This window comes from Tachyglossus aculeatus, chromosome X2, assembly GCF_015852505.1.
Source record: "Tachyglossus aculeatus isolate mTacAcu1 chromosome X2, mTacAcu1.pri, whole genome shotgun sequence".
Lineage (NCBI taxonomy): Eukaryota > Metazoa > Chordata > Mammalia > Monotremata > Tachyglossidae > Tachyglossus > Tachyglossus aculeatus.
The window spans coordinates 27,023,057-27,049,013 of NC_052100.1; the positions used below are offsets into that span (position 1 = coordinate 27,023,057).

A 25,957-nucleotide genomic window follows, 5' to 3' on the forward strand; every position below is an offset into this window, starting at 1 on the left:
CTTCACTTCTCTGTGTTCGTTACCTCACCTGTAAAATGGGGATTAAGACTGTGAGTCCACTGTGTGACAGGGATTGTGTCCAACCCAATTATCATGGATTTATATTAATGTCTACCTCCTGCTCTAGACTGTAAACTCACTGTGGGAAGGGAATGTGTCAGTTTTTATATTGTACTCTCCCAAGTGCTTAATTCATTGCTTTGCACACAATAAGTGCTCGATAAATATGACTGAATTAATGAAAGTGCTTAGTACAATTTCTGGCACATAGTAAGCATTTAAATACCACAGATATTATTATTATATTATCTTTTTTATTCTTGTACAGCATATGTTCTCTTCCCCTGTTTCTGTGCCCTCTTTCTTCTAACTAAACTTAATGGGCATTTTGAATTTTTATTTGTCTTTCAGCAGTGATGGCTATCCTAACTGCTGACCTTTCTCTATGTTTCTGTCTTTACCCTGTAGATGGTGAGCCCCTGGTGCGCAAGAGACCATGGTTTAATTAATCCTCATGTGACTTTCTCTGATTCTCTGCACAATGTAAACGTTTAAGGAAGGCAAGTGATGTTGACAAAAATTGTGCTTCTACTGCTGGGTCTTTAATTTGTTTCTACCTGATATTTTTTCTACTTCCCTCCCACGGAAACCAAGGGGGCATGGAATGCCGTGAGGCAGGGAGAAATAGAGACAAGGAGAAGGAATGAAAGATTTGTTTTGCTTTTATTTTTTAAGAAAAAGTGTTAATTCTTTTTCCTCCTCTTTCTCATACCTATCATTATTATCATTATTATTATTATCTTGGCATTCAGTCATCCAATAACCTCATCAGCTTCCCTCGACAATATAGGTTTCCAACTAAAATCAACAATGATAATCATGAAAAGACAATATTGTGGCTTCTTCCCTTCCTTGTTTTCCGAATGCTTTGCGTGGACTTCGCCACCTTTTTCTCTCAAACGTTTCATAGTGCTGATCGTTTAGCAGAGTAAAGAAAGTAGCCAACCATACCAGCCGGATGCGAGTGAATTAAGATAAAAAAAAAAAAACCGGTCCAAACTTTTTTCTCTTAAGACCTACCCTGCAAAAGCTGGCCTTCTGGAGCAGAGGAAGAATTCTCTGAATTAGGATTCCCAAAAAACTCGGATCAGGTCTTATTCTCTTAAGACCTACTCTGTAAAGGATTAAAAAAAAAAATTGGGACCAAGCTTTTTTCTCTTAAGACCTACTCTGTAAAGGATGAAAAAAAAAATTGGACCCAGCTTTTTTCTCTTAAGACCTGCTCTGTAAAGGATGAAAAAAAATTGGACCCAGCTTTTTTCTCTTAAGACCTACTCTGTTAAGGACGAAAAAAAAAAAATTGGACCCAGCTTTTTTCTCTTTAGACCTACTCTGTTAAGGATGAAAAAAAAAATTGGACCCAGCTTTTTTCTCTTAAATCCTACTCTGTAAAGGATTAAAGAAAAAATTGGACCAAGCTTTTTTCTCTTAAGACCTACTCTGTAAAAGCTGGCCTTGTGGAGCAGCAGAAGAATTCTCTGAGCATCCCCGTAGCATCCCTGCAGAGGAGAGTCAGAACCTGATGGGCAGGCGAAGCATCCAACCTTGAAGCCCAGTGCTTTGAGCTAGTTAGGCCCTTGGAAATTCTCTTAGCAAAAAGGATGGGGAGGAGACTCCTCCCTCTCCTCTGGCTTGTGCCAAGGAGAGGTTTTGTCCTTGGCATCCTAACCAGTGCCCACCTCTGTCTCTCTTTCCTCTTCCTGCACCTCTCCCCTGATTATTAGCTGGGAGACTGGAGGCACCCCTGGCACTAAGCTTTTTGCAACATCCCGATGCTGGGGGCATCATTTCCTTTGCCAGATTAGGTTGCTTGGCAGCGTGAGCAGAGGCAAGAGCCAGGCTGCAGCCGTCTCGTTTCCCTTCCCTCTCCCTCCACCCCCCTGGGGCTATTTTTTCCCCCTCCTCCTCCTCTGTTTTTCTCCCCACCCGGACTTGTCCGTATTTGGAGGTCCCGGAAGGCGACTGTCCCGTCTCCTAGAGAGGGGGAGGAGGCCGGGAGTGGCCAGACACGGATTTTTCCCTGCAGAGAAATCGGGAGTGCGGGCCATCGGACCAGGTAATTTAAGAGCAGCTCGTTCTTGGGGGGCGGCAGAAGGCAGACCCACCCCCAATCCTCTCCTGGAGTTGAGCCAGGCCTGGGATGGGAGGGGGTCCCGGCTGCGGTGGAGAGATAAAGGAAAGGAAAGGATGGGTGCATGTGTGTTGGGGTGTGTGCATCTGTGTTTGCCTGTGTGCCTGTGTGTCTGGAGGTGGGTGGGGGGCGCCTGGGCCCCCTGAGAGGGATGCAGGTAGAGGAAAGGGGGATCCAGGGAAAAACGTACCCCTGAGCAGACCCCCGGGGGTCCTAACCTGGCAGAGGGGAGTCCCCAAAGTCCCAGCCTCGCTGCCTTTATCTGGGTCACCTCCTTTCCCCAACAACCTCCTCTACCTCCCCTGGGTGAGCCATGCTCGCATTGTGGGCGGGTGGCAGGATGGTTTAGTGGTGGAGACAATAATAATCATAATAATAATGGTATTTGTTAAGAGCTTCCTATGTGGCAAGCACTGTTCTAAGCGCTGGAGTAGAAACAAGGTGACCAGGTTGTCCCACGTGGGGCTAACAGGCTTCACCCCCTTTTTACAGATGAGGGAACTGAGGCCCAGAGAAGTGAAGTGACTTGCCCAAAGTCACGCAGCTGGCAAGTGGCAGAGGTGGGATTAGAACCCAGGGCCTCTGACTCCCAAGCCCGGGCACTTTCCACTTAGCCATGCTGCTGAGAAGGGAAGAGAGAATAGAATGGAAGAGAAGAGAGAAGCGGTTGAACCCCGGGGAAAGAGGAAGGGGCTGGGAGTCAGAAGGACCTGAGTGCTTAGGTCCCCTGGCCTACCACTTGTCTGCTGCGTGACCTTGGGTAAATCACTGCACTTCTCTTGGGCCTCGGTTACTTCATCTGTAAAATGGGGATGAAGACTGTGAGCCCCATGTGGGACAGGGACTGCATCCAACATGATAAACTTGTATCTACTCCAGTGCCAACTACACTGTCTGGCACATAGTAAGTGCTTGAGATACCACAAATAGAAATAAATAAATATATATTTATATATGCTATACTTTATACTATACTACATATACTGCATCTGCTGGCCCGGTTGCTTGCCGCCTCTTTTCGGCTTCCTCGATTTCTCCAGTTTCTCACCTGGGACAGCATCAAAACACAAGAAAAAGCTGATTCCTGAGCACTAGTCTGGAAATTATTATTATCATTACTAATAATAATAATGGCATTTAGTAAGCGCTTACTATGTGCAGAGCACTGTTCTAAGCGCTGGAGAGGTTACAAGGTGATCAGGTTGTCCCACGGGGGGCTCGCTTTCTTAATCCCCATTTTACAGATGAGGTAACCGAGACACAGAGAAGTTAAGTGACTTGCCCAAAGTCACACAGCTGACAATTGGTGGAGCCGGGATTTGAACCCCTGACCTCTGACTCCAAAGCCCGGGCTCTTTCCACTGAGTCACGAAGAGGAGGGAAGGACTGAGGAGATGTAAGGCACAAACTACAGTTGAACATCACCAAGGCACTTGGCCCAGGATTGGGGGCGATGAGGCGTTTGTACAATTATCATTATAATAATAATAATGGCTTTATTATTACTACTATGCTGATAACACTACAGTTAGCACCAATGCAGACCCTCCTTTAACAACACCCCTTCCTTCAGTCATCCAATCAATGGTATTTATTGCGTGCTTACTGTGTGCAGAGAATGGTATTTTAAGCGCTTGGGAGAGTACAGAGTAACAGAGTTAGTAGATGGGTTCCCTGCCCACAAGGAGCTTATAGTGTAGAGGGTGTGATTCTGAATGTAACCTCATAGAATGTCACTAAGGATAGAGAAGATGCTTGCTGTTTTCTTTAAGTCCTCCATGGTCCCAGTTGGGAAAATACTATACAACTTTATCATGTAATATGCAAACACTCAGAGCCTGAAATATGCAATGGATCATGCAAGCATTTGCCCTTGATGGGATTTTTCTCCAAGTAAATAAATGTAAGGATTTGAAGGGTTTAATCAGGCAACTGGGATCAGGTCCAAGCTATTTGTAACAGGGATGCTACAAAAACCTTCAGAAGTAGTTGGTCCATATGATGGAATGTCAAACCCACAGGAATTTAGGAGAGTGTGTCGTTGCCCTAATATAGACATTTGGGTTTGGGGAAAGACAACTTGGAAAATATGGTGAAAATGTAAATTTGTTTGCTGGGTGTATTGGTTATGTTGGAGTAAAGAATCTCCTTTTGGTAGATACATTCTGGGAGGAAAAGTTACTCCTTTTCCTGTAGCTTGTAGCTACAAAACATTCTGCTAAAGTAATATGATGAAAGCATAACTTAAAACACAAACCATGAAATAACCTACTGAAATGGAGAAGAATGTGTCAAAAAGCAAGGGGGAAAAGGTGACAACAGGACAGCTGATTCAGCTACTCTTGTTCTTAGTATATAGTTAATTTGTGCCACTAGTATGGCTGTTTCACATTTATTAGACACCCCAGTTTGCTGTGGTTTTTAAAGGGCATTATCCCAGCTGGGTTTACCCCAGAAACATTCCCTAGAGTATCTAGAAAGGAACAGTTTGGTTTACAGTTATTTTTATCTGGGTCTATGAACAGATCCTTAGGTGCAGGGTAAGCCATTTGTGTTTTACTGGGTTGCATGCTGTTTTGCCCCAGTCTTTAATTGAAGGATTTCTTATTCCCAGAGTGAACCTTAATCCATAGAACATTCATTCATTCAAATTGTGTTTATTGAGTACTTACTATGTGCAAAGCACTGTACTAAGTGCTCATCTGACACCTGGGTTCATTCATTCATTCAATTGTATTTATTGAGTGCTTACTGTTTGCAGAGCACTGTACTAAGTGCTTGGGAAGTACAAGGTGGCAACATATAGAGATGGTCCTTACCCAACAGTGGGCTCACAGTCTAGAAGAGAAGTTGATCAAGTTGAACCCCAAATGGGACAGAGATCTCGTCCAAAGTCTAAATAGGAGGGAGAACAGGTTCCAAGTCCCCATTTTACAGTTGAAGAAACAGAGGCACAGAGAAGTGAAGTCACTTGCCCAAGGTCTCACACACCAAGCAAGTGGCAGAAGTGGGATACGAACCCAGGTCCTCTGACTTTCCAGGCCCATGTCTTTTTCCCCGAGGCTATTTGGACTCTGAGCCTTGTGTGGGACTTCATCCCCATTTGACAGATGAGGGAACTGAGGCACAGAGAAGTGACTTGCCCAAAGTCACACAGCTGACAAGTAATAATGATAATAATAATGGCACTTGTTAAGCGCTTACAATGTGCCAAGCACTGTTCTGAGCGCTGAGGAAGGGAATACAAGGTGATCAGGTTGTCCCACGGTGGGGCTCACAGTCTTCATCCCCATTATGTTTCTAGAATTCTCACCTGTTTTCTCAGGATACTTCTTCCCTAAGTATTGTGATGCTTCAATCAGTCAACAGTATTTAAGTGTTTTCTAGGTGCAGAACACTACTGCTTTTGTTTTTTTTATTTTTTTAATGGCATTTAAGAGCTTACTATTTGTCAAACACTATTATAGCACTGGGGTTAGATGCAAGTGAATTAGTTTGGACACAGTCCCTGGCCTACATGGGGCTCACAGTCTAAATAGGAAGGAGAACTGAGGCTTAGAGAAAGGGAAGTGACTTGCCCAAGGTCACAGCAGGCAAGTGATAGAGCCAGGATTAGAACCCCGATCCTCTGAGTCCCAGGCCTAAACTCTTTCTACTAGACCAGACCACTTTCCTGGGTTGGGGGAGTATTAGAGAAGCAGTGTGGCTCAGTGGAAAGAGCCCGGGCTTTGGAGTCAGAGGTCATGGGTTCAAATCCCGGCTCTGCCACTTGTCAGCTGTGTGACTTCGGGCAAGTCACTTAACTTCTCTGAGCTTCAGTTACCTCATCTGTTAAATGGGGATAAAGACTGTGGGCCCCACGTGGGACAACTTGATCACCTTGTAACCTCCCCAGCACTTAGAACAGTGCTTTGCACATAGTAAGGGCTTAATAAATGCCATTATTATTATTATTATTATTAGTCAGTCAATAGGATTTATTGAACTCTTACTGTATGCAGAGCACTGTACCAAGCACTTGGGAGAGTGCAGTATAATACCAAGCACTTGGGAGAGTGCAGCATAACAATAAACAGGAGCAAAAGACATTCCCTGACCTCAAAGAGTTTATAAAGTTCCCGGTACTGGAAACCGGATTGGAGACTCAGATTCCCCCAACTCTGTGCTTTTTTAAAATCGCCTGTTTTAGAAGCCCTTATCTTCAACCCTTTGAAAGTATCTGAGAGACATATCCTGGCCTAGAACTTTTAGCCTCCTCACTAACCTCCTTCCTCTGAATGAGACCTTGCCCTTTCCTTGTATTCTCTTGAAAATTATTGCCCCTTCCCCTGATACGACAGCCCCCTCCCCCCAAATCACCCACACAATCATCTTCTACTTGGACATTTCTATTTTTTGATCTATTTAGTGGTATTAAGCACTTACTCTGCATCAAGCACTGTGTTAAGTGCCGGGGTAGATACAAGTTAATCAGGCCGGACCCAGTCCCTGTCCCACATGGGGCTTACAGTCTAAGTAAGAAGGAGAATAGGTGTTGAATCCCCATTTACACATGAGGAAACTGAGGGACAGAGAGGTCAAGTGTCTGGCCCAAGGTTACACAGCAGACAAGTGGTAGAGCCAGGATTAGAACCCACGTCCTCTGACTTCTAGGCCTCTGCTCTTTCCACTAGGCCAAGTTGCTTCTCAATGATGAGTTCCTAACCATTTGGATGCCTGGAGGATCACCGGGGTGACGGCTTTGAAGGATATAAGGAAGCCATCATTACAATGTTCCTCTGAACATCCTTGGCTGTATCAATAGTAATTTTTTTATGGAATTTCTCAGGCGCTTACTATGTGCCAAGCTCTGTTCTAAACCCTGGGGTAGATACGAGGTAATCAAGTTGGACTCAGTCCATGTCCCACATAGGGCTCCTAGTTGTAATCCCCATTTTACAGATAAGGGAATTGAGACCCGAAGAAGTTAAGTGCCTTGCCCAAAATCATACCGCAGTCAAGTGGGAGAGCCAGGATTAGGTCCCAGGTCCTTCTGATTCTCAGGCCCGTGCTCTATCCATTAGGCCATGAAAATATTGTAAGAGAAGCAGAAATTCAGACCCTTATCTTGTGGCCCCTCTTGCAAAACCATGCACAGAATAGTGCAGTCAGAGGATGTGGGTTCCAATCCCGGCTTTCCCACTTGCCTGCTGTTTGACCTTGGGCAAGTCACTTTACTTCTCTGTGCCTCAGTTACTTCCTCTGTAAAATGGGGATTAAGACTGTGGGCCCTATGGAGTAATTAAATATGGAGCCCTACTAATTATCTTGTATCCACCCCAGCACCTAGATCAGTGCTTGTTCAATCCCTAATTCAATTCCACCACAGCTGGAAACCCATAATGATAATTACTGTGGTATTTGTTCGGCGCTTACTATGTGCCAAGCACTGGGATAGATTCAGGATAATCAGGTGGACACAGTCCCTGACCTCCATAGGGCTCACAGTCCTAATCCCCATTTAACAGATGAGGTAACTGAGGCCCAGTGAAGTGACTTGTCCTTGGTCACACAGCGGACAAGTGGCAGAGCCGGGATTAGAACCCAGGTCATTCTGACTCCCAGTCCTGAGCTCAATCCCCTCGACCATGCTGCTTCTCCTTGCCCCCGGAAACCCTGAAGTGGGCTTATAGTAGCCAGTGGGCTGCCTAAATCCGTCTGAATTGATCGATCAATCAGTGGTATCTGTTGAGCATTTACTGTGTTCAGAGCACTGTACTAAGCCCTTGGGAGAGTACAGTGCAACAGAGTTGGTAGACACGGTCTCTGCCCACACTGAGTTTACAATCTAGAGAGAATACAATTATGTCTGGAGTGGCACCAGCTCAGCCTGGCTACCAGGACCCCTGGCCCTAAATCAGGGCACTGCCAAGGATGACATCTGAATCCATCCCAACAATCAGAACCTTGCCCCTCCGCATGCACGGAGGATTTTCCTCCCTGGGCCAATTCCAGAATAGCTTCTCCGATCAGGGCAGCTTTCCAAGAATGCAAAACTGGCAGCAATGTTCAATTGAATTTCGTTTTCTCCCCCAACATTTTACAGCTCATTCCTATTGCTCCCTGACAGATTTGGCCAGACACGACACCCCTGCAAGCATCCCCTGTCTGGATGGCATATGATTAAGCCACCTGCCAGCATTTTAAATTGCTGGATCACGAGCAGAAACGCCATGCTAACTCCCTGTGAATTCAGCGTAATTGAATTGTGTATCTCGCCATTGTTGGAGGTGCTGCCGTAGAAAATCTTCCAATTCACTGGCCATAGAGAGGACTTACTGCAGTTGGACAAAGGATAAAGATAGAATCGGTGGCAGGAGTCATAAAAGCAAACAGAGGGATCCGAGGGGAAGGTTTGATCTGACGAGGGCACCTTGGTTATTTTAAGCTAAACGGTCATGCTTCCCTTAACGAAAATCTGTGATAGTGCCTCCACGAGCAAAGCGAAGGATTGTTCTTTGCCTTTTTCAAAGCGAGGTGCAAACTCTGCTAGTGAATTTGACGTTTCACCAGAAGAGTAGAAGGAAGTTCAGAATGTCTTATCCCAGAGGAAAAATATGGGATCCATTTCACACATGTACCAAGCTGCAGTAGATGTTAGCTTTTGAGTGTGAGATTAGTTAAGTCAAATATTTCCCACAGAGTAAGAGAAGTGACTGGCTTTGGGGTGGATGAGGGGACACTCTTGCACAGAAGGTTCTGCTATTTACATGATTCAAAAATAGAAACAAAAATATGGATATGAAATTGAAGACCTTTTTTGGTGTTACAAGTTAGTGCAGAGCAAATGTTACTAAATAATATAGTCTATAAGCTCATTGTGGGCAGGGATCATGTCTACCAATCCTGTACTATACTCTCCCAAGAGCTCAGTACAGTGCTCAGCTCAGAGTAAGTGCTCAATAAGGATGATTGATTTTAGGGGAAGCATGTCAGTGCAGCAGTATTTAATGGGGGCAACCAGCAGGAGGAACAGAATGTAATCCTGGCATCATGCCTGGCATCATGTAATAACTGTGGTATTTATGTGCTTTTTTTATGGTATTTGTTAAGCGCTTAATACGTGCCAGGGCACTGTACTTAGAGCCGGGGTAGACAGGTTGGACACCGTCCATGTCCCACATGGGGCTCACAATCTTAATCCCATTTTACAGATGAAGTAACTGAGGCACAGGGAAGTGAAGTGACTTTCCCAAGGATATGCAGCAGAAAGGAAAACTGAAAAGAGTTTCGTATTAAATTGAGTGATTGAATGTTCTATTTTGGAACTAGGCCGTAAGCTCATTGTGGGCAGGGAATGTGTCTGTTTATTGTTAGACTGTACTCTCCCTAGCGTTTACTATAGTGCTATGTACACAGAAAGCGCTCAATAAATACTATTGAATGAATGAATGAATGGGTCTGGGCAGGGAGACTTCACAGCTCTTTGAGAAAGTTTCACAGATACCACATGCTCTGGGTGGCACTAGCCAGACCTTGCCTGCTTTGCCAGCTGAGGATTTGGGGATTTGCTAATCGTCTCTTTGTTGCAGATCAGCACAGCAGAGTATGAAAAGGATAAGTTTTACTCCTTCAGATAGGTCACCTGTGGGTGCTTCCTGATTGGGCTCTCTGGAATGCTCTGGATCTCTGGAAATCTGTTTCTCTGAACTGCGGTGGTGGGGAGGGGGAGGTCTCTTGAATGAACCTCCTGGTTCTACTCATTCAATTATATTTATTGAGTGTTTACTGTGTGCAGAGCACTGTACTAAGCACTTAGTAGTACACTACTCTTGTGGGTTCAAATCCCAACTCTGCCAATTGTCAGCTGTGTGACTTTGGGCAAGTCACTTAACTTCTCTGTGACTCAGTTCCCTCATCTGTAAAATGGGGATGAAGACTGTGAGCCCCCCGTGGGACATCCTGATCACCTTGTAACCTCCCCAGCGCTTAGAACAGTGCTTTGCACATAGTAAGCACTTAATAAATGCCATCATTATTATTATTATTATTCCAGCCTCGACTCAGGGGATTCCAGGTGGGGTGAGGGGGCAGGGCTGGGAAAGGGAAGAACCTTAAATTCCCCCTGACTATCAGGCAGTTAGACATTTGATTCAATCTATCAGTGGTATTTGTTGAGCACTTACTATGTGTAGAGCACTGTCGTTGGCACTTGGGAGAGTACAAAGAGAATGAGCAGACATGTTGCCTACCCATAATGAGCTTAATAATAATAATAATAATTGTGGTATTTGTTAAGCACTTACTATGTGCCAGGCACTCACTGTACTAAGTGTTAGGGTAGATACAAGGTTATCGGGTTGGACAGAGTCCTTGTCCCACATGAAGCTCGCAGTCCTAATCCCCATTTTACAGATGAGGGAACTGAGGCACAGAGAAGTGAAGTGACTTTCCCAGGTTCACACAGCAGACAAGTGAGCTCGTTGTGGGCATGGAATGTCACTGTTTTTTGTTTTATTGTACTTTCCCAAGAGTTTAGTACAGTGCTCTTCTGCCCACAGTAAGCACTTAATAAATACAATTGAATGAATGAAGTGGGGGGGGGGGGCAGGATTATAACCCAGGTCTAGCCCCCTCTGATTTAGCACTTGGAACAGTGCCCAGCACGTAGAAAGCACTTAACAAATTCCATCTTCATCCCAAGTCCATGTTCTATCAACTAGACCTCGCTGCTTCTGTCCAACACTCCCAAGCCAGTGGCACAGTGCTTCCGACTCACTCAGCACTCCTTGTGCTGATGTCAGACTCCCTGAGAGGCTTGGAGGAGTCAGTCAGTCAATCGTATTTATTAAGCCCTTACTATGTGCAGAGCACTGTACTAAGCGCTTGGGAGAGTACAATACAGCAATATTATTATAAGAGAAACCAATGGTTCTCATATAAATAACAAGTTATAGACATTTGAAGTGAGGTTTGCTTCAGGCTGATTAAGTAAGCTGGCATTTTCTTATGAAAAATTACCTTTAAAGAAGACATTTGCTTGGCACAGACACAAGCCCATGTGTGATGACTTGGGCATTGGAATCTCATACTAACGATTTTCCTTTTGCTGTTCCATTTCTTGTGTAGGCAAAGAAGAATTCAATAGATAAAAACTTGTACTTTCCAAGCTCTTAGTACAGTGCTCTGCACACAGTAAGCACTCAATAAATATGATTGAATGAATGAATGTGTGATTTTTATCGTCCTCGGAGGCCCTAGTGAAATACCAGTAGGAATGCCATAGAGGATGTGAATGAATTTACAAAATGAATGTTATTGATTAATAATCCAAATAAGTTAGGGTTTCTCTTTGGAGTCTTTCATTAATCCATTCAATCATTTGTTGTTGTTTTTTTACCGTGTGCAAAACACAGTACTAAGAGCTCTTGGGAAGTACGCAAAGATTCAGGAGCAATTGGGTGTTCCCAATTATAGCTATAATTCTATTTATTCTGACGATTTTGACACCTGACTACATGTTCTGTTTTGTTGTCTGTCTCCCCCTTCTAGACTGTGAGCCCGTTGTTGGGTAGGAGCCGTCTCTATATGTTGCCGACTTGTACTTCCCAAGCACTTAGTACAGTGCTCTGCACACAGTAAGTGCTCAATAAATGCGATTGAATGAATTGGGAGTTCAAAGTGTCCCTGGCAGGGAGTCTGATCTAGGTTTGAGTGAACTCAACAATGGCTGCAAGGTATGGGGTCTGTATTGATTTTTGGCCTCTTTCCCCTTCAGCAAGATGTAGATGCTTTCAGCCTCTGACTTGCTCACATAGTCTCTGCTGTTCCTTCCCCCTTCTTTTCTTTGGAAAAGCCCTTCTGCACAGGGAGCTTGTGATCAAGGTAGTGGAATCCAGGGCCCATGGATCCACCCTCTTTCAAACTTAGCTGCTTAATGATGAGCTGAAACAGCTTGTGAGTGTGTGTGGGTGTGTTTGTCTGCAGAAGGTCTGCAAAGCCTTTGCTTTGAAATCCCCTCCAAGTCTCTGTCCCCAAGACCCTGACATTCTGTGTCATTTGGGCAGTTTAGATCACCAGGAGTACCAACAACTGTGAACAGATGGTTCATTCTCCAAAGCCTGGAGGCTTTTCATCATTTCTTACTTGGTCCCAACCCCTCCACACCCTAAAAATGATGTAAAGGACTCAATTCCTTTCCAGCCACCTATATAGCAGCACGAAATAGCAGCGCGAGCTCTGACGTGAAAGAGAAGAGAATAAACCAAAGGACTTTCTAATTCAGAATACTCCTGGGGCCATATTCTAATTTCAGCAAAGCAGCACTAATCGTCCCACATTCTCTTGGCTACGGCAAGAACAGCAGGACTTTTCTATTTTGAAAAATAGACCTGCTTCTTGGCCTTAGAAAGGAAAGAGTTCCGTCTGGGTTTCATAAGCATAATCGGGAAGCAGCATGGTCTAATAGATAGAACACAGGCCTGGAAGTTGGAAGATTTGGGTTCTAATCGCAGCTCTGCCACTTGTCTGCTATATGATCGTGAACAAATCACAACTTCTCTGGGCCTCAGTTTCCTCATCAGGTCGCTCTCTGGCTTCGACAGTGAGCCCCAAGTGGATCAAAGACTGGGTCCAACCTGATTATCCTCTATCTCCCCTAGTGCTAAGTAAAGTGCTTGGCACATAAGTGCTTAACAAATCTAATTATCGAAGTGCTTTTAGTGGCAAGTTGTCACCAAAAATGTTAGGATAAATGAGATTAGCCATGCCCCATTGAAGAGAATATGCTGTGAGTGTGTAGATTGTAAATTTGTTTTGGGCAGGACTATGTTTGTTTGTTATTCTATTGTACAGTGTGGCTGAGTGGAAAGAGCCCGGGCTTGGGAGTCAGAGGTCGTGGGTTCTAATTCTGGTTCCGCCACTAGTCAGCTATGTGACTTTGGGCAAGTCACTTAACTTCTCTGTGCCTCAGTTATCTCATCTGTAAAATGGAGATTATAACTGTGAGCCCTACGTGGGACAACCTGATTACCTTGTATCTACCCCAGCGTTTAGAACAGTGCTTGGCACATAGTAAGCACTTAATAAATACCACCATTATTATTATTACTCTCCCAAGTGCTCAGTACAGTGCTTTGCACACAATAAGCACTCAATATGATCCAATGAATGAGGTGGGGGGATGGGGGGGAAAGCACATCATTTGGTTAATTTCCAGCCATATGAAATAGTTGCACATTGCATTTCCTACAGAGTTTCATCTATATGGATTAGTCTGTTTTGAGTAGAGCTTTGCAAATTTCCAGAAGTGGGAAAAATGCCCAAGTTTTAAGCGGTGGTATTTAAGTGCTTACTATGTGCCAAGTATTAAAGCTTTGGAGCAGAGTCAAGATAATAAGGTAGAACACAGTCCTGTCCCAAATGGGGCTCACAGTCTAAGTGGAGAGGGGGAACAGATTTTTATTCCCCATTTTACCAATGAGGAAACAAGCCCAGAAAATGAAGTGTCTTGCAGTTCAACGGCAGGTAATTGACAGACCCAGGTTTAGAACCCAGGTCTTCTGACACTCAGGCCCATGCTCTTTCTAGCTGCTCTATCCAGTCTCTTCAGGGTGCTGCCTAGTTCTGCTGAGAAGTACAATGGTTTGGTCTTGCTGGTTTTTACTGGTGATTTCATGGAGAGCACTGGGGTCTTCCAGACTTGAAGGGGGAGAAAAGGAAAGAGAATGGATGTAAGCCAGCGGTAGGGTAAAGGAAAGGGGCAAGAGTGTGCCACGGTGAATAGGTTCTCTTATGAGAAACTAAGAGTGCGAGCTCAGGTGTAGTGTGAGGAGAGAGTCGATAAATAATAATAATAATGATGGTATTTGTTAAGCGCTTACTATGTGCAAAGCACTGTTCTAAGCACTGGGGAGGTTACAAGGTGATCAGTTTGTCCCACGGGGGGCTCTCAGTTTTAATCCCCATTTTATAGAAGAGGTAACTGGCACAGAGGAGTTAAGTGACTTGCCCAAAGTCACCAAAAATAGGAGGAAGAGAGCTGATGGAATGCCTTAAAGCCAAAGGCCAGGAGTTTTTTGATTCAGAGAGGAATGGGTAACCACTAGAGGCTTTGGAGGAGGGGAAACTTGTGGAGGAAAAAATGACAAAGACCATTGCTCTTTGCCCTAGGATGTGCTGCCACTGCAATAATAATACTTGTGATATTTGTTAAGCCTTTATTGTGTGCTAAGCACTGTACTAAACACTGGGTAGGTACAAAATAATTAGGTCCTACATGGAGCTCACATTCTAAGGAGGGAGCACAGGTATTTGCAGATGAGCGAACTGAGGCACGAAGAAGTGAAGTGCCTTGCCCAAGGTCACACAGCAGACAAATGGAAGAGCCGGGATTGGAACTCGGGTCCTCCTAACTCCCAGGCCCGTGCTCTGTCCACTAGACCATGCTACTTCCCACTGTATAAATTGTATGGGAGACTACCGACAAGAAACAATGTGTTCATGTTTGGATCACTGTCACTGACGTACCAATGAAGCATAATTTTCTAAACCAATGGTGCCTCTAGCCTCATTGTAATAGTCCTCGTTGCTTTCGCTGCTCAATCCAGTGCAACTTTGTGGAACTCAAGGAGTACCAGCTGGCTTGGTATCTCTCTTGAGGATTTGCATTTTAGCAGAGATCTATTAGCAGGAAATCGAATCCACTCCTTTGAGACGGAATGCATCTTCACAGCATTGAGGCTAAGATGTGCATCTGAATCGTGAAGTGAGGTAGATTCTGGATTTTGAAATCGTCCCTGTCGGATTGTCCACTATTGGAAGTGATTACATCATCCAGTCTTACCAAGAGGGAGAGGTACAGTTAAACTGTAAGCTCCTGGAGGGCAGGGATCACTACCACCAACTCTATTGTATTGTACTCCCCCAAGAGCTTAGTACAGTGCTCTGCACACAGTAAGCATGCAGTCAATAACACTGACTGATAGTACAGTCTTCATACTCTGAAGAGACTATAAGAACCAGTGGAGGGTGAAGAGGGGAGATAATAATAATCGTTGTGGTATTTGTTAAGCTCTTACTATGTGCCAGACACTGTACTAAGCATTGGGGTGGGCACAGGAAAGTCCAGTTGGCCACAGTCCCTGTCCCACGTGGGACTCACGGTCTCTATCCCCATTTTACAAGCGAGGTAACTGAAGCACAGAGAAGTGAAGTGGCTTGCCCAAGGTCACATAGCAGATGTGGTGGAGCCAGGATTAAAACCCATGAGAGAGTCTAATGTCGTGCTCACAGGGTTGTTTCTTTTCTTCCCACTGGGCTGTTGTAAAAACGGGATGCCATTTGGCTTTAAAGCTGACATGGACTCCATTTTTGTTTCCTTCCAGGTTGGCAGACATGGAGGGGTTGATGGAACGCCTAGAACAAGCCGTGATTCATCTGGAATCCTTAATTTCAAATTCCTGCCCACCTCGAGAGAAATGTGTCGTCAATGGATTCAATGGAGGTAAGGACCCAGGGTGTTCTCTGGCAGACTACCGGCAATTGAATGGATAGTTCTGTCCCAAAAAGGGAGAAACAGTCAAACTTGTTTTTCCCCTCCACCAGTGGGAAATATTGAAACCTGAAAGTGAACTCTTCACAAACAGAAAGAGGGAAAAATGACCTAAGATTCCATAGAGAAGCAGCAGTGGATAGAGCGCTGGACTGGGAATCAGGAGGACCTGGGTTCTAATCCCAGCTCAGCCACATGTCTACTTAGTAAGCACTTCACAAGAACCATAATAATGATAATAATAATTCAGAAAAATATCATATAGCATTTTGAATGCAAATCATCAATTAACCCTCCCTATTAATCGGCTTGATTTGGTCCTGTTTCTTAAACACACATGTTTCCAGACCCCCTGATCCTTCCATTTTTTTTATGTATTTAAGCGCTTACTATGTATCAAATACTATTCAGAGCAGTGGGGTAAGTACAGGTTAATTTTACTTTCTGGGTCATTATTCTGTACTTCCTGGCTGGAAAGATTTCCTGAGTAATTAGCAGAAAGAAATGACTGTTCCCGAGGAAATGCAATATTGATTGTATTTTCTAGGCAGAATGAGAGATTCCATTCAAAGCTGGGAAAACCAGCATGTGCTCATTTGGAAGCTTTTCCTCTCTTCCACCTCATTTTTACTCCTTTTCTTTATAATATAAAGAATACCTTGAAATTTTTTTAGTGATTTTATTACCCAGCTGCGCACACATTACTTATCTCAATTTTTCCTCACAACATCCTTCTGAGGAAGGGAGAGGCAGGTATCATAATTTCCCATTCTGCAGGTAAGGAAATTAAGGCCCAGAGAAGTTGGAATGACTTACCCAAAGTTACTCAGCAAACCAGTCACAGAGCTGGGATTCTGATTCTCAGAATCCTCCAAATTTTGTACTCTTTCCTTGACATCATATTGCCTCCCTTATGATGTGAGGGATTTCTCCTCTGAGTTTCTTGTTGGCAGGGATTGTGTCTACCAACTCTATTGTATTCTCCCAAATGCTTAGTATAGTGCTTTGCACACAGCATTCAATAAATATCATTGACTTTGAGGGCAGTTCAGAATGAGGAAAAGAGAAGTTTCTATTTTTATATTTGCCTCACCCCGGGAGCTCCGTTGGACCTTCAGTTGTGATGATTCCATGAAGTCCTACGTTTTCCCTTTCACCTGTTCAAAAGCAAATATATCTTCAGGACTGTGAAAGCTTGTCAGGAGAAGGTAATTACTTCTCAAAGGAATGCTCAGAATGTTGTAAGTCCTCACTCCCACCCCACCATTTTGAAATGCGTGTAAGTTGCAACAATTTTGGGGTGTTTATAAATCTAGGTTCTTGGCATTCCCCAGGCTGCACTTAGTTCAAAATAGAGAGGGTTTTTCTTTGGTCAGGCAGATCAAAATCATTCTAATGGTTGGACCACATACCCACTTATCCATTTATTGTCAGCACTTTTAAAAATCTGTAAATTGGTAAGAAATTATCTCTATAATTGTTAGCAATTTAACATGGTCTAGTGGTTAGAGCACCAGCCTGGGAGTCAGAAGGTCCTGTGTTCTAATCCCAGTTCTGTCACTTGTCTGATGTGTGACCTTGGACAAGGCACTTCACTTCTCAGTTACCTCATCTGTAAAATGGGGATTAAGACCGAGCCCCATGGAAGACATGGCTTGTGTCCACCCTGATTAGCTTTTGTCTACCCCAGGGCTTAGTTACAATGTTTGACACTCAGTAAGCACTTAATACCAAAAAAATTAAAAGAAAATGAAATGAAAGTGGTGCATCAGAGTCCATTATTTTCTTCTAGAAAGATTGTTAGTGGGAGGGTATCTAAGGAGCCCAAGATTGGAGAGGAGGGAAGCAGAAAAAGAAGTGAGGTGGAGACAGTGACAGATTATGAACGCTTACTCTATCCAGAGCACTGTACTAAGTACTTGGGAGAGTACAATATAACAGACATATTTCCTGCCCTCAGTGAGTTTACAGTCCCACAGGGTGGTGGCTCTTGACTTCCCAGCCGTATTCCTCAGCAGCCTCAAACCATTGTAGACATAGCAGAAGTAATCAGGCTGGCTTTTAATTAGTACTATCAAAAGGGAGAGCAGGAAGGAAGGTGGTGGTATAATGGAGTTTCCTCTATAGGCTGTCTTAAAAAAAGAATAATATTTGTTATGCTCTTACTATGCATCAAGCAGTGTTCTAAGTGCTGGGGTAGATATAAATCGATCAGATTGGACAAAGTTCCTGTCCCAAATGGGGCTCACACTCTTAATCCCCATTTTACAGGTAAGCTAGCAGAGGCACAGAGAAGTGAAGTGACTTGTCCAAGGTCACACAAAAGCAGACATGGCGGAGACAGAATCAGAACCCAGATCCTTCTGACACCCAGTCCCGGGTTCTGTGCATTAAGCCACGCTGCGGGCTGTCTTCCATCAGCCCACAGCAGGAGGTGGCCCCAGCTATATCTTTCTTCTGTTCCACCCCATCCCGGCCCTGCCATGAGGCAGACAGCTGTCCCAGGGCCACACAGACAGACAGGTGGCTGTTCGCAGTCGGTGAGCTGCCCTTCATGAAGCCTATCAGCTGACTTCAGTTGAGGAAAGTTCCAGGAGTCAAAAAACCTCCTCCCAGGACAAGATTTATATTAGTGATTCTAGGATTTCAGGCTTTTGGTTCTCGTATCACATAGCCTGAGAGGAATAATTCTCCAAGAACCCATGAGGACAGGTGTTTGTTTTGTTTGTTTTTTTTTTTCATCATTCACAGGGCATAAATAAAAACGTTCTTTAGTTCATTCATCTTCATCGGTATTTATTGGGTGTCAGCTGGGTTCTGAGCACTGCACTGGGGAAAGTATAGCAGAAATTCTGCCCTCAAGGAACTTGAAAAGTAAATGGATTGAAAAAGGATGTTATTTAAAGGAGGTTTATGTCAATACGTAGATGCTCACCCAGTTCCACAATACTTTTGTAAATGTTCATGTATTCTACCACTTCTATCCCTAATCTATTTTCATTCATTCATTCAGTCGTATTTATTGAGCACTTACTGTGTGCCGAGCACTGTACTAAGTGCTTGGGAAGTACAAGTCAATTTTCATGTCTCTCTCCCACTGAAGACTATAAGCTCCTTGTGGGCAGGTATTGAGTCTACAAACTCTATTGTGTTTTTCCAAGCATTTAGTACAGTGCCCTATTCACAGTAAGCACTCAGCAAATATCACTGATTGATTGATCAAGCAAGATTTGTTTTTAATTTCAGCAAGTGTTTTTGGTTCTCTCTCCATTTGGTATATGAGATTCAGTAAAGTTGCCTCATAAGGAAGTATCTTTATGCTGTCTTACATTTGGGGTGTTTTCAAAGCCTCTGTTTATATAATAATAATAATAATAATAATAATGGCATTTATTAAGCACTTGCTATGTGCAAAGCACTGTTCTAAGCGCTGGGGAGGTTACAAGGTGATCTGGTTGTCCCACGGGTGGCTCACAGTCTCAATCCCCATTTTACAGATGAGGTAACTGAGGCACAGAGAAGCTAAGTGGCTTGCCCAAAGTCACAACGTCATGGCAGAGCCGGAATTTGAATCCATGACCTCTGACTCCAAAGCCCGTGCTCTTTGCACTGAGCCATGCTGCTTCTCTAATGTGCTTCTCTAATATGTTCACTTATATGTTGAGTGGTCATCTGAATATACTGATTTGAACCTCTATAATTCCAAAAGATGATGTCAGTTTTATCAGCTGTAAAACCTCCCTAATTTTTTACTGTGCTTTCTAATGACTTTAGAGACTTATTTAGAAAAAGCTGAATTTTATCTGGGCAACTTTAGGCAGGAACCTCAATCATTAATATTTCTTCTTTAAAATCCTTCTGGTGAATGTCCAAATCAGGCACAGAATGCCCCTGGGGCTTTATGCTGCGTTTATGCTAGGAGCCAGAAACTATGCAATCCCTGCTCAACTGTTTTAGATCACAGAGCAATCCGCTTGGAGGGGGATCAAACTATAAATAACTGTATGCATCTCCTGTCAGATCTGTGGAAATCCCCAAGGCCCTGCACATCTTTTGTAAAGTGAAAGTGCAGGAGAGAATGACAGAGATGCAAAGGTTTCAACACGTCCTAGTGTAAAGATCATAGAGTCAGGAGATCTGGGTTCTAATCTCACTTCTGGCCTGCTGTGGGGCCTTGGGCAAGTCACTTAGCCTTTCTGAGCCTCAGTTTCTTTACCCTTCAAGCTGGAGTAATAATACCTGCCTCTCCCTTACCTTACAGGACTGTTGTGATGAAACAGTCAAAAATATCTCTCAATCATGGTATTTTTTGAGTCTTTACTATGTGCAGAGCACTGTATGAAGCACTTGGGGAAGTATAACACAGGAAAATTACAGCCACATTCCCTGCCCACAGTGAGCCCAATGAGATAATCTGTGAAAGTGCTTTGGGAAAATTAAAGCACTCTACAAAAAAACAAAACGTTATTGATGCAGAGGCCAGCGGGACAGAGTTCTGTTGGCTGGAATGTTCTCTGGTTTCATACAAAAGTCAAGTAAGCTGCTATGCAGAAAGCATGTTTTCACTAGTTTTAGAGGATACTACATTCCACGAAGGACAGTTGAGACCTAGGATGAGAGGAAAGAAACTGTGAATCTCCACCAAGGGTTTGCCTTGGAAGACCTCAGAGGAAAGCCCAGCCCTTTGCTAGAATTAAAAGTGGACAAGCAAACTCGCTGACAAGTCAACCACAGCCTTCTCCTAAACTGTAATCCCAAACCCCTTGACCTCAGCGTCAAAACCAGGGAAGGTTGGCCATTTCAGCAGTCAGGAACTGCTTCCTTCCAGGTTCCAGCATTCTTTGCCAAGACCCCCTTCACTCTTGAGACCTTCTCCAGAAGATGTGATGAAAAGTAGTTTGGCCTAGTGGAAAGAGCCCAAGCCTGGAAGTCAGAGGACCCTGGGTTCTAATCCCAGCTCTACCAATTGCTTGCTGCATCACCTTGGACAAGTCACTTAACTTCTCTGTACCTCAGTGACCTCTTCTCTAAAATAGGATTGAAACCTCCGTCCTCCAATTTAGACTGTGAATTCCATGAGGGACAGGGACTGTGTCCAATCATATAAATTTATATCAACCCCAGTATTTAGAACAGTGCTTGGCACAGATTAAGCATTTAACAAATAACATTAAAAAAAATTAGTGCTATTGGCATTCTATAGACCTCATGCTAGGCATACATTACTATGCTCTTAGTAAGTGAATAGCTATTTGCAAGGTTGAAATAGAGCATGTGAACTGTTACTGTGGCATAGAGAAATGAGAAAAGGAAAGGAAATCAGGATATTAATAATAATTATTGTGGTATTTGTTAAGCGCATACTATGTGCCAGGCACTGCACTAAGCACTGGGGTGGGTACAAGCAAATCAGGTTGGACACAGTGCCTGTCCCACATGGAGTTCACAGTCTCAATCCTCATTTTACAGATGAGGTAACTGAGGCCCAGAGAGGTGAGGCGACTTCCCCGAGGTCACAGAGCAAAGTAGCTGAGCCGGGATTAGACCATGACCTTCTGAGTCCCAGGCTTGTGCTCTATCCACTACGCCATGCTGCTTCTCAGCAGCTGTTTCTTAACTCTCCCTCTTTAAAAAAGTTAAATGCCAGATTGCAAGGAAGGTGTGCAGGGGAAGTTGTATAAATATTATCTGCTGACTGATATCTTACGCTTATTGCCACCATTACCCGCCTAGCCCCACTGCCAGAATTTAGACCCTTCAAAGTGGCGGAGAATTGAACTGTAAAGGTCATGGTCCTTTTCTTAGGTGCCAGACATGCTGTGAATCTTCAGGCATTATAAATGAGAGTTGGAATAAATGTATGAATGAATCGGTTCAGCTTTCAACCCCCCTCTCCAAGAAGCCCCAGCTGTTGCACTGAACTAATCAGCAAGTAACACCCGTATCTTTCTTTTTAAGGTGTTGTACCCTACGTGGAAGCATTTGATCAGCTGATGAATGGCATAGTGGCTGAGTTTTTGAGGAACAGTAAGATTCTCGCTGGGGATGTGCAAACACATGTGAGTACTTTCCTTCCTCGGTCCCACGAGAATCTGTGCATAACAGAGGTGGCCACTGCTAACCTCAGTGGCATGAGATCACATTTTCCCTGCACACAGTGCTATGATTATGGTATTGGTTAAGCGCATACTATGTTTCAAGCATTGTTTTAAGCATTAGAGTAGATACAAGTTAACCTGGTTGGTCACAGTTCGTGTCCCACATAGGTCTCGCAAACTAAGAAGGAGGGAGTGGGATTTAATCCCCATTTTACCATTGAGGAAACTCAGGCTAAGGAATTGAAGTGACATGTCCAAGGTCATACAGAGAGCAAATGGCAGAGCCAAGATTAGAATCCAGATACTCTGAATCCCAGGCCCATGCTCTTCTCACTGTCATGCTGCTTTGAGACTGTATTGTCACCATGTGGGTTCTATTACTGGAATTACCTTAACTAAAAACCTTCAAGTGCCTCTGATGTGCTGTGCCAGCGCTATGGTGATAATAATAATAATGGTTTCAGTGAAGAACTTACTATGTGCCAAACACTGTACTAAGTGCTGGGGAAGATACAAGGTAATCGAATTGGACATAGTCCCTATCCTTTCTGAGGCTCACAGTTTAAGGGGGCAGGAGAGCAAGTATTGAATCCCTGTTTTGCAGATGAGGAAACTGAAGCACAGAGAAGCCAAGTGACTTGCTTCCCTCAGCAGGCAAGTGGCGAAACTGGAATTATATTTCAGGTCCTCCATCTTTCTCCCGCTCCTTCTCTCCCTTCACTTTTTCTGTTACTATAGCTATTCATGCAGTTTCACCGTAATGGCAAAAGCCTTTAACTTCCTGATCTCGGGTCTTTTACTTAACAAATGCCACCAGTGTGATTATTACTATTATCATTATTATTACTATGACCATTCCCTACCTCTAGCCTTGCCTCCTCCCTGCTTACTCTTGAATCCCACTGTCACCCACACCTGTAGGACTCAAGCATATCCTGAACCCCCAGCCCGCATTCATCTTTCCCTTCGGATTAACTCAGTGCTTTTCAATAATTCTCATTTGTGATTCCTTACAAAAGCCCAGAGACTCACTCAGTGGTTATAATGAGCACTTACTGCAAGCAGAGCACTGTACTAAGCACTTGGGATGTTGGTCAATTGAGCGCTTACTGTGTGCAGAGCACTGTACTGAGCACGTGGAAGAGTACAATATGACAATAAACAGACACATTCCCTGTCCATGTGGAGCTTACTGTCTAGAGGGGGAGATGGACATTAATACAAATCAATAAATTACAGGGAAAGATCAGTGCAATAGAGTTGGTAGGCATGATTCTTGCCCTCAAGGATTATTTCAGGATATCAATTGCTATTGGGCCTGTCTACTGGTTTTGTTGTCTGTCTCCCTCTTCTAGACTGTGAGCCCATTGTTGAGTAGGGATTGTCTCTATCTGTTGCCGAATTATACATTCCAAGCGCTTAGTACAGTCCTCTGCACACAGTAAGCGCTCAGTAAATACAATTGAATAATGAATGAATGAATGAATTTCAGGAAAAAGCCTAGAACATTGGCAGATCCAGCATTTGGATGGCTTGTACAGTACTGTTTTGTTTCTTGTTTATCGGAAAAATGCAAGGCACGCTGAGAAGAACCACCTACCATGTGGGCGACCTTGGTTTTTTGCTGTTCGGGCCTTGGTTTGTGTAACTGATGCAGTTCTATTTGGGAAGGATTTGTGAAAGGACAGAATAAAAGATTATGAACAGCCAAGCTGTATGTTACTGATTTTTCCTGGTGACATTCTTAAAATGTGTTTGAAAAAAGCCCAGCTCTCCTCTGAAAGTTTAGGCAGTGTGTTTTTATAGGATATAATGGAACTACTGAAGTCCATCTGTGTGCTACCTTTAGTTGAACAAATAACTTATTTCTTTTGCATCTTACAGTTCGTGTCATGTGCATTGTGTTTGCAGCTGCTGTCTTTTACATAAGCCAGGAGTGGGGGTTGACTTTTTATTTTTTGAGAGCACACCTGTTGTCTAGAAAAAGCGCACATACCTGATTAAACAGGATGGAAATCTGAGAAGCCAGAGTTTTATGCTATTTTTTTTTTGTATTATGCTAAAGAAGTAGTACAAATGTGCATCAAGTTGGCTCCTGTCCCTGCTTTTAAGGGGCTCTTTCTCTGGGGCTATTACTGGTAAATAGGAGCAGAATTATGGTTTCACATCAGCTAAAATGGTACTCTTCTGGTTTTGGCTTGGTTGATCGTACGTGCAATAGGCTATTGACAAAGCAAACCACAAAAAAGGAGTAACGAATTGCCTCAATTAGAAGGCTCTGCTGAACAGGAGAAAGTAGCAGGTTTTGCAGGATTAAATCTTAAGAGTTCTCTTTGGATGCAACAGGAACCAAGTAGTCTGAAGTGTACCAATCCTTTGAGATTCTCCATCTTTTAATGTAGTTCTAGAAAGGGCATTGAAAAAATCCCAGACTCTTTAAATATGTATATATATATATATGCATACATATATGCTGTGCATATAAGCACATGTACATTTTAATAGGATTTTAGTCAAATTAATGTCCTCTATATGAGTTGAAAAGATCATGATTTTAACACTCAACCCAAATTACTTTGCACATTTTTAAAATTTTATGGTCCTTCATTTAAATATTTGGGGATTTTTTTAAGAGTAGCAGGAGGGTGTCCTATTGGAAAGAACCCTGGCCTGGGAGACAGAGGATCCAAGTTCTAATCCCAGCTCCACCACTTACCTGCTGCGTGAACTTGGGCAAGTCACTTCACTTCACTGTACTCCAGTTACTTCATTTGTAAAATGGGGATTAAGACTGTGAGCCCATCTGGGACATGGACTGTATCCAATCTAATTAGCTTGTATCTACCCTAGTGCTTAGTACAGTGCCTGACACATAGTAAGTGCATAATAAACACTACAATTAATATTATTGCTTACATGATTTCTTACTAATACCATGGCCATATGTAGAGTTGGCCTTTGATTTTCAGATTGCATCCATGGGTCTTTGGAGAGAGAAACTCCTGCATCTACCATTCAGTCAATCAGTGGTATTTACTGAGCGCTTATCGTATGCAGGGCACTGTGTTAAATTGATAAGAGAATAGTAATGAATGCCGATCTCACTTATTTGATCATCATGGTACTGCCCTGAGGGATTGGCACCCAGCTGGTTGAAAACTTAAAAATAAAATTGAAGCAGTGACTACATTTTGGGGGGGCTTGACAGAAAGGTCGTTCAGAGACTGGCGCTTAAAGGAACAGACTGATGAAAGACAGAGGTGCTGGAATTTGACCAGAGTGTTCAGCAAATGAGTGGCAGAGGCAGGACTGAAACTTGGCACTTGAGACTCTCTCTCCTGTTAGGCTCAAAAAGAAATGAATGCGTTGTATGTGTTCGACTTTAGCTATTAATTTGCTTTCATAGTTGAGAAGGCAAGAATCTGTCAAGTTTCAGACGTGTTCTAAAATGAACCTGCGCTTGACAATATTCACCACAAAGCCTGTAAAATACAGGAGGAGAGAGAGAGCAGGAGAAGACAAATAGGGATAGACAGGGAGGAACCAGGTTATTTTTTTTACTTCAGGAAATGATGGACGAGATTTGGTCCTGAGATTTCAGGATTGAACTGGAGCAGAGGAATTCATTATGGAGTTGTCAGTTTCTGCAGGGCCACTCAATGATATTTTTTGAACGCTTACTGGGTGCAGAGCACTGTACTAAGAATGTGGGAGATTATAATACAACAGAATCGGTAGACATGTTCCTTGCCCGTAAGAAGCTTGCAGCCTAGAGGGAGACACAGATAGTGTAATAAATTAAGGATATGTACATAAGTGTTGTGCAGCTGAGGATGGAGTGATTACCATTCATTGGTTCATTCAGTCATATTTATTGAGCACTTACTGTGTGCAAAGCACTGTACTAAGCACTTGGGAGAGTACAATATAACAATAAACAGATGCATTCCCTATGATACAATGAAGGGGCGGATGCAATGATAGAAAGTCTACCCATTTTCTCTAGATTTTAACTTCTTTTTGTTTTGATTTGATCTCCAGTTTAAAATCCCACCCTCGGGAAACTACTCTCCCTACTCTGACCCCAAAATGTCAGCTTTTATGATGCCACCACTTTACTGTGAGGTCAGAAGTTGG

At 43.5% G+C, this 25,957-nt stretch overlaps 1 protein-coding gene across 1 annotated transcript in view; it reads left to right on the forward strand.

Moving 5' to 3' along the window:
• The first annotated feature begins 1,018 nt into the window (after positions 1–1,018).
• The window catches only part of CAP2 (cyclase associated actin cytoskeleton regulatory protein 2), a 64,304-nt gene continuing 39,365 nt past the window's right edge, over positions 1,019–25,957 (forward strand). The window contains exons 1-5 of the mRNA XM_038770727.1: positions 1,019–1,024; positions 1,494–1,571; positions 1,878–2,116; positions 15,556–15,674; positions 21,681–21,781. Coding sequence (XP_038626655.1) covers positions 1,019–1,024; positions 1,494–1,571; positions 1,878–2,116; positions 15,556–15,674; positions 21,681–21,781 — 543 coding nt within the window. The remainder of the gene's footprint in view (positions 1,025–1,493; positions 1,572–1,877; positions 2,117–15,555; positions 15,675–21,680; positions 21,782–25,957) is intronic.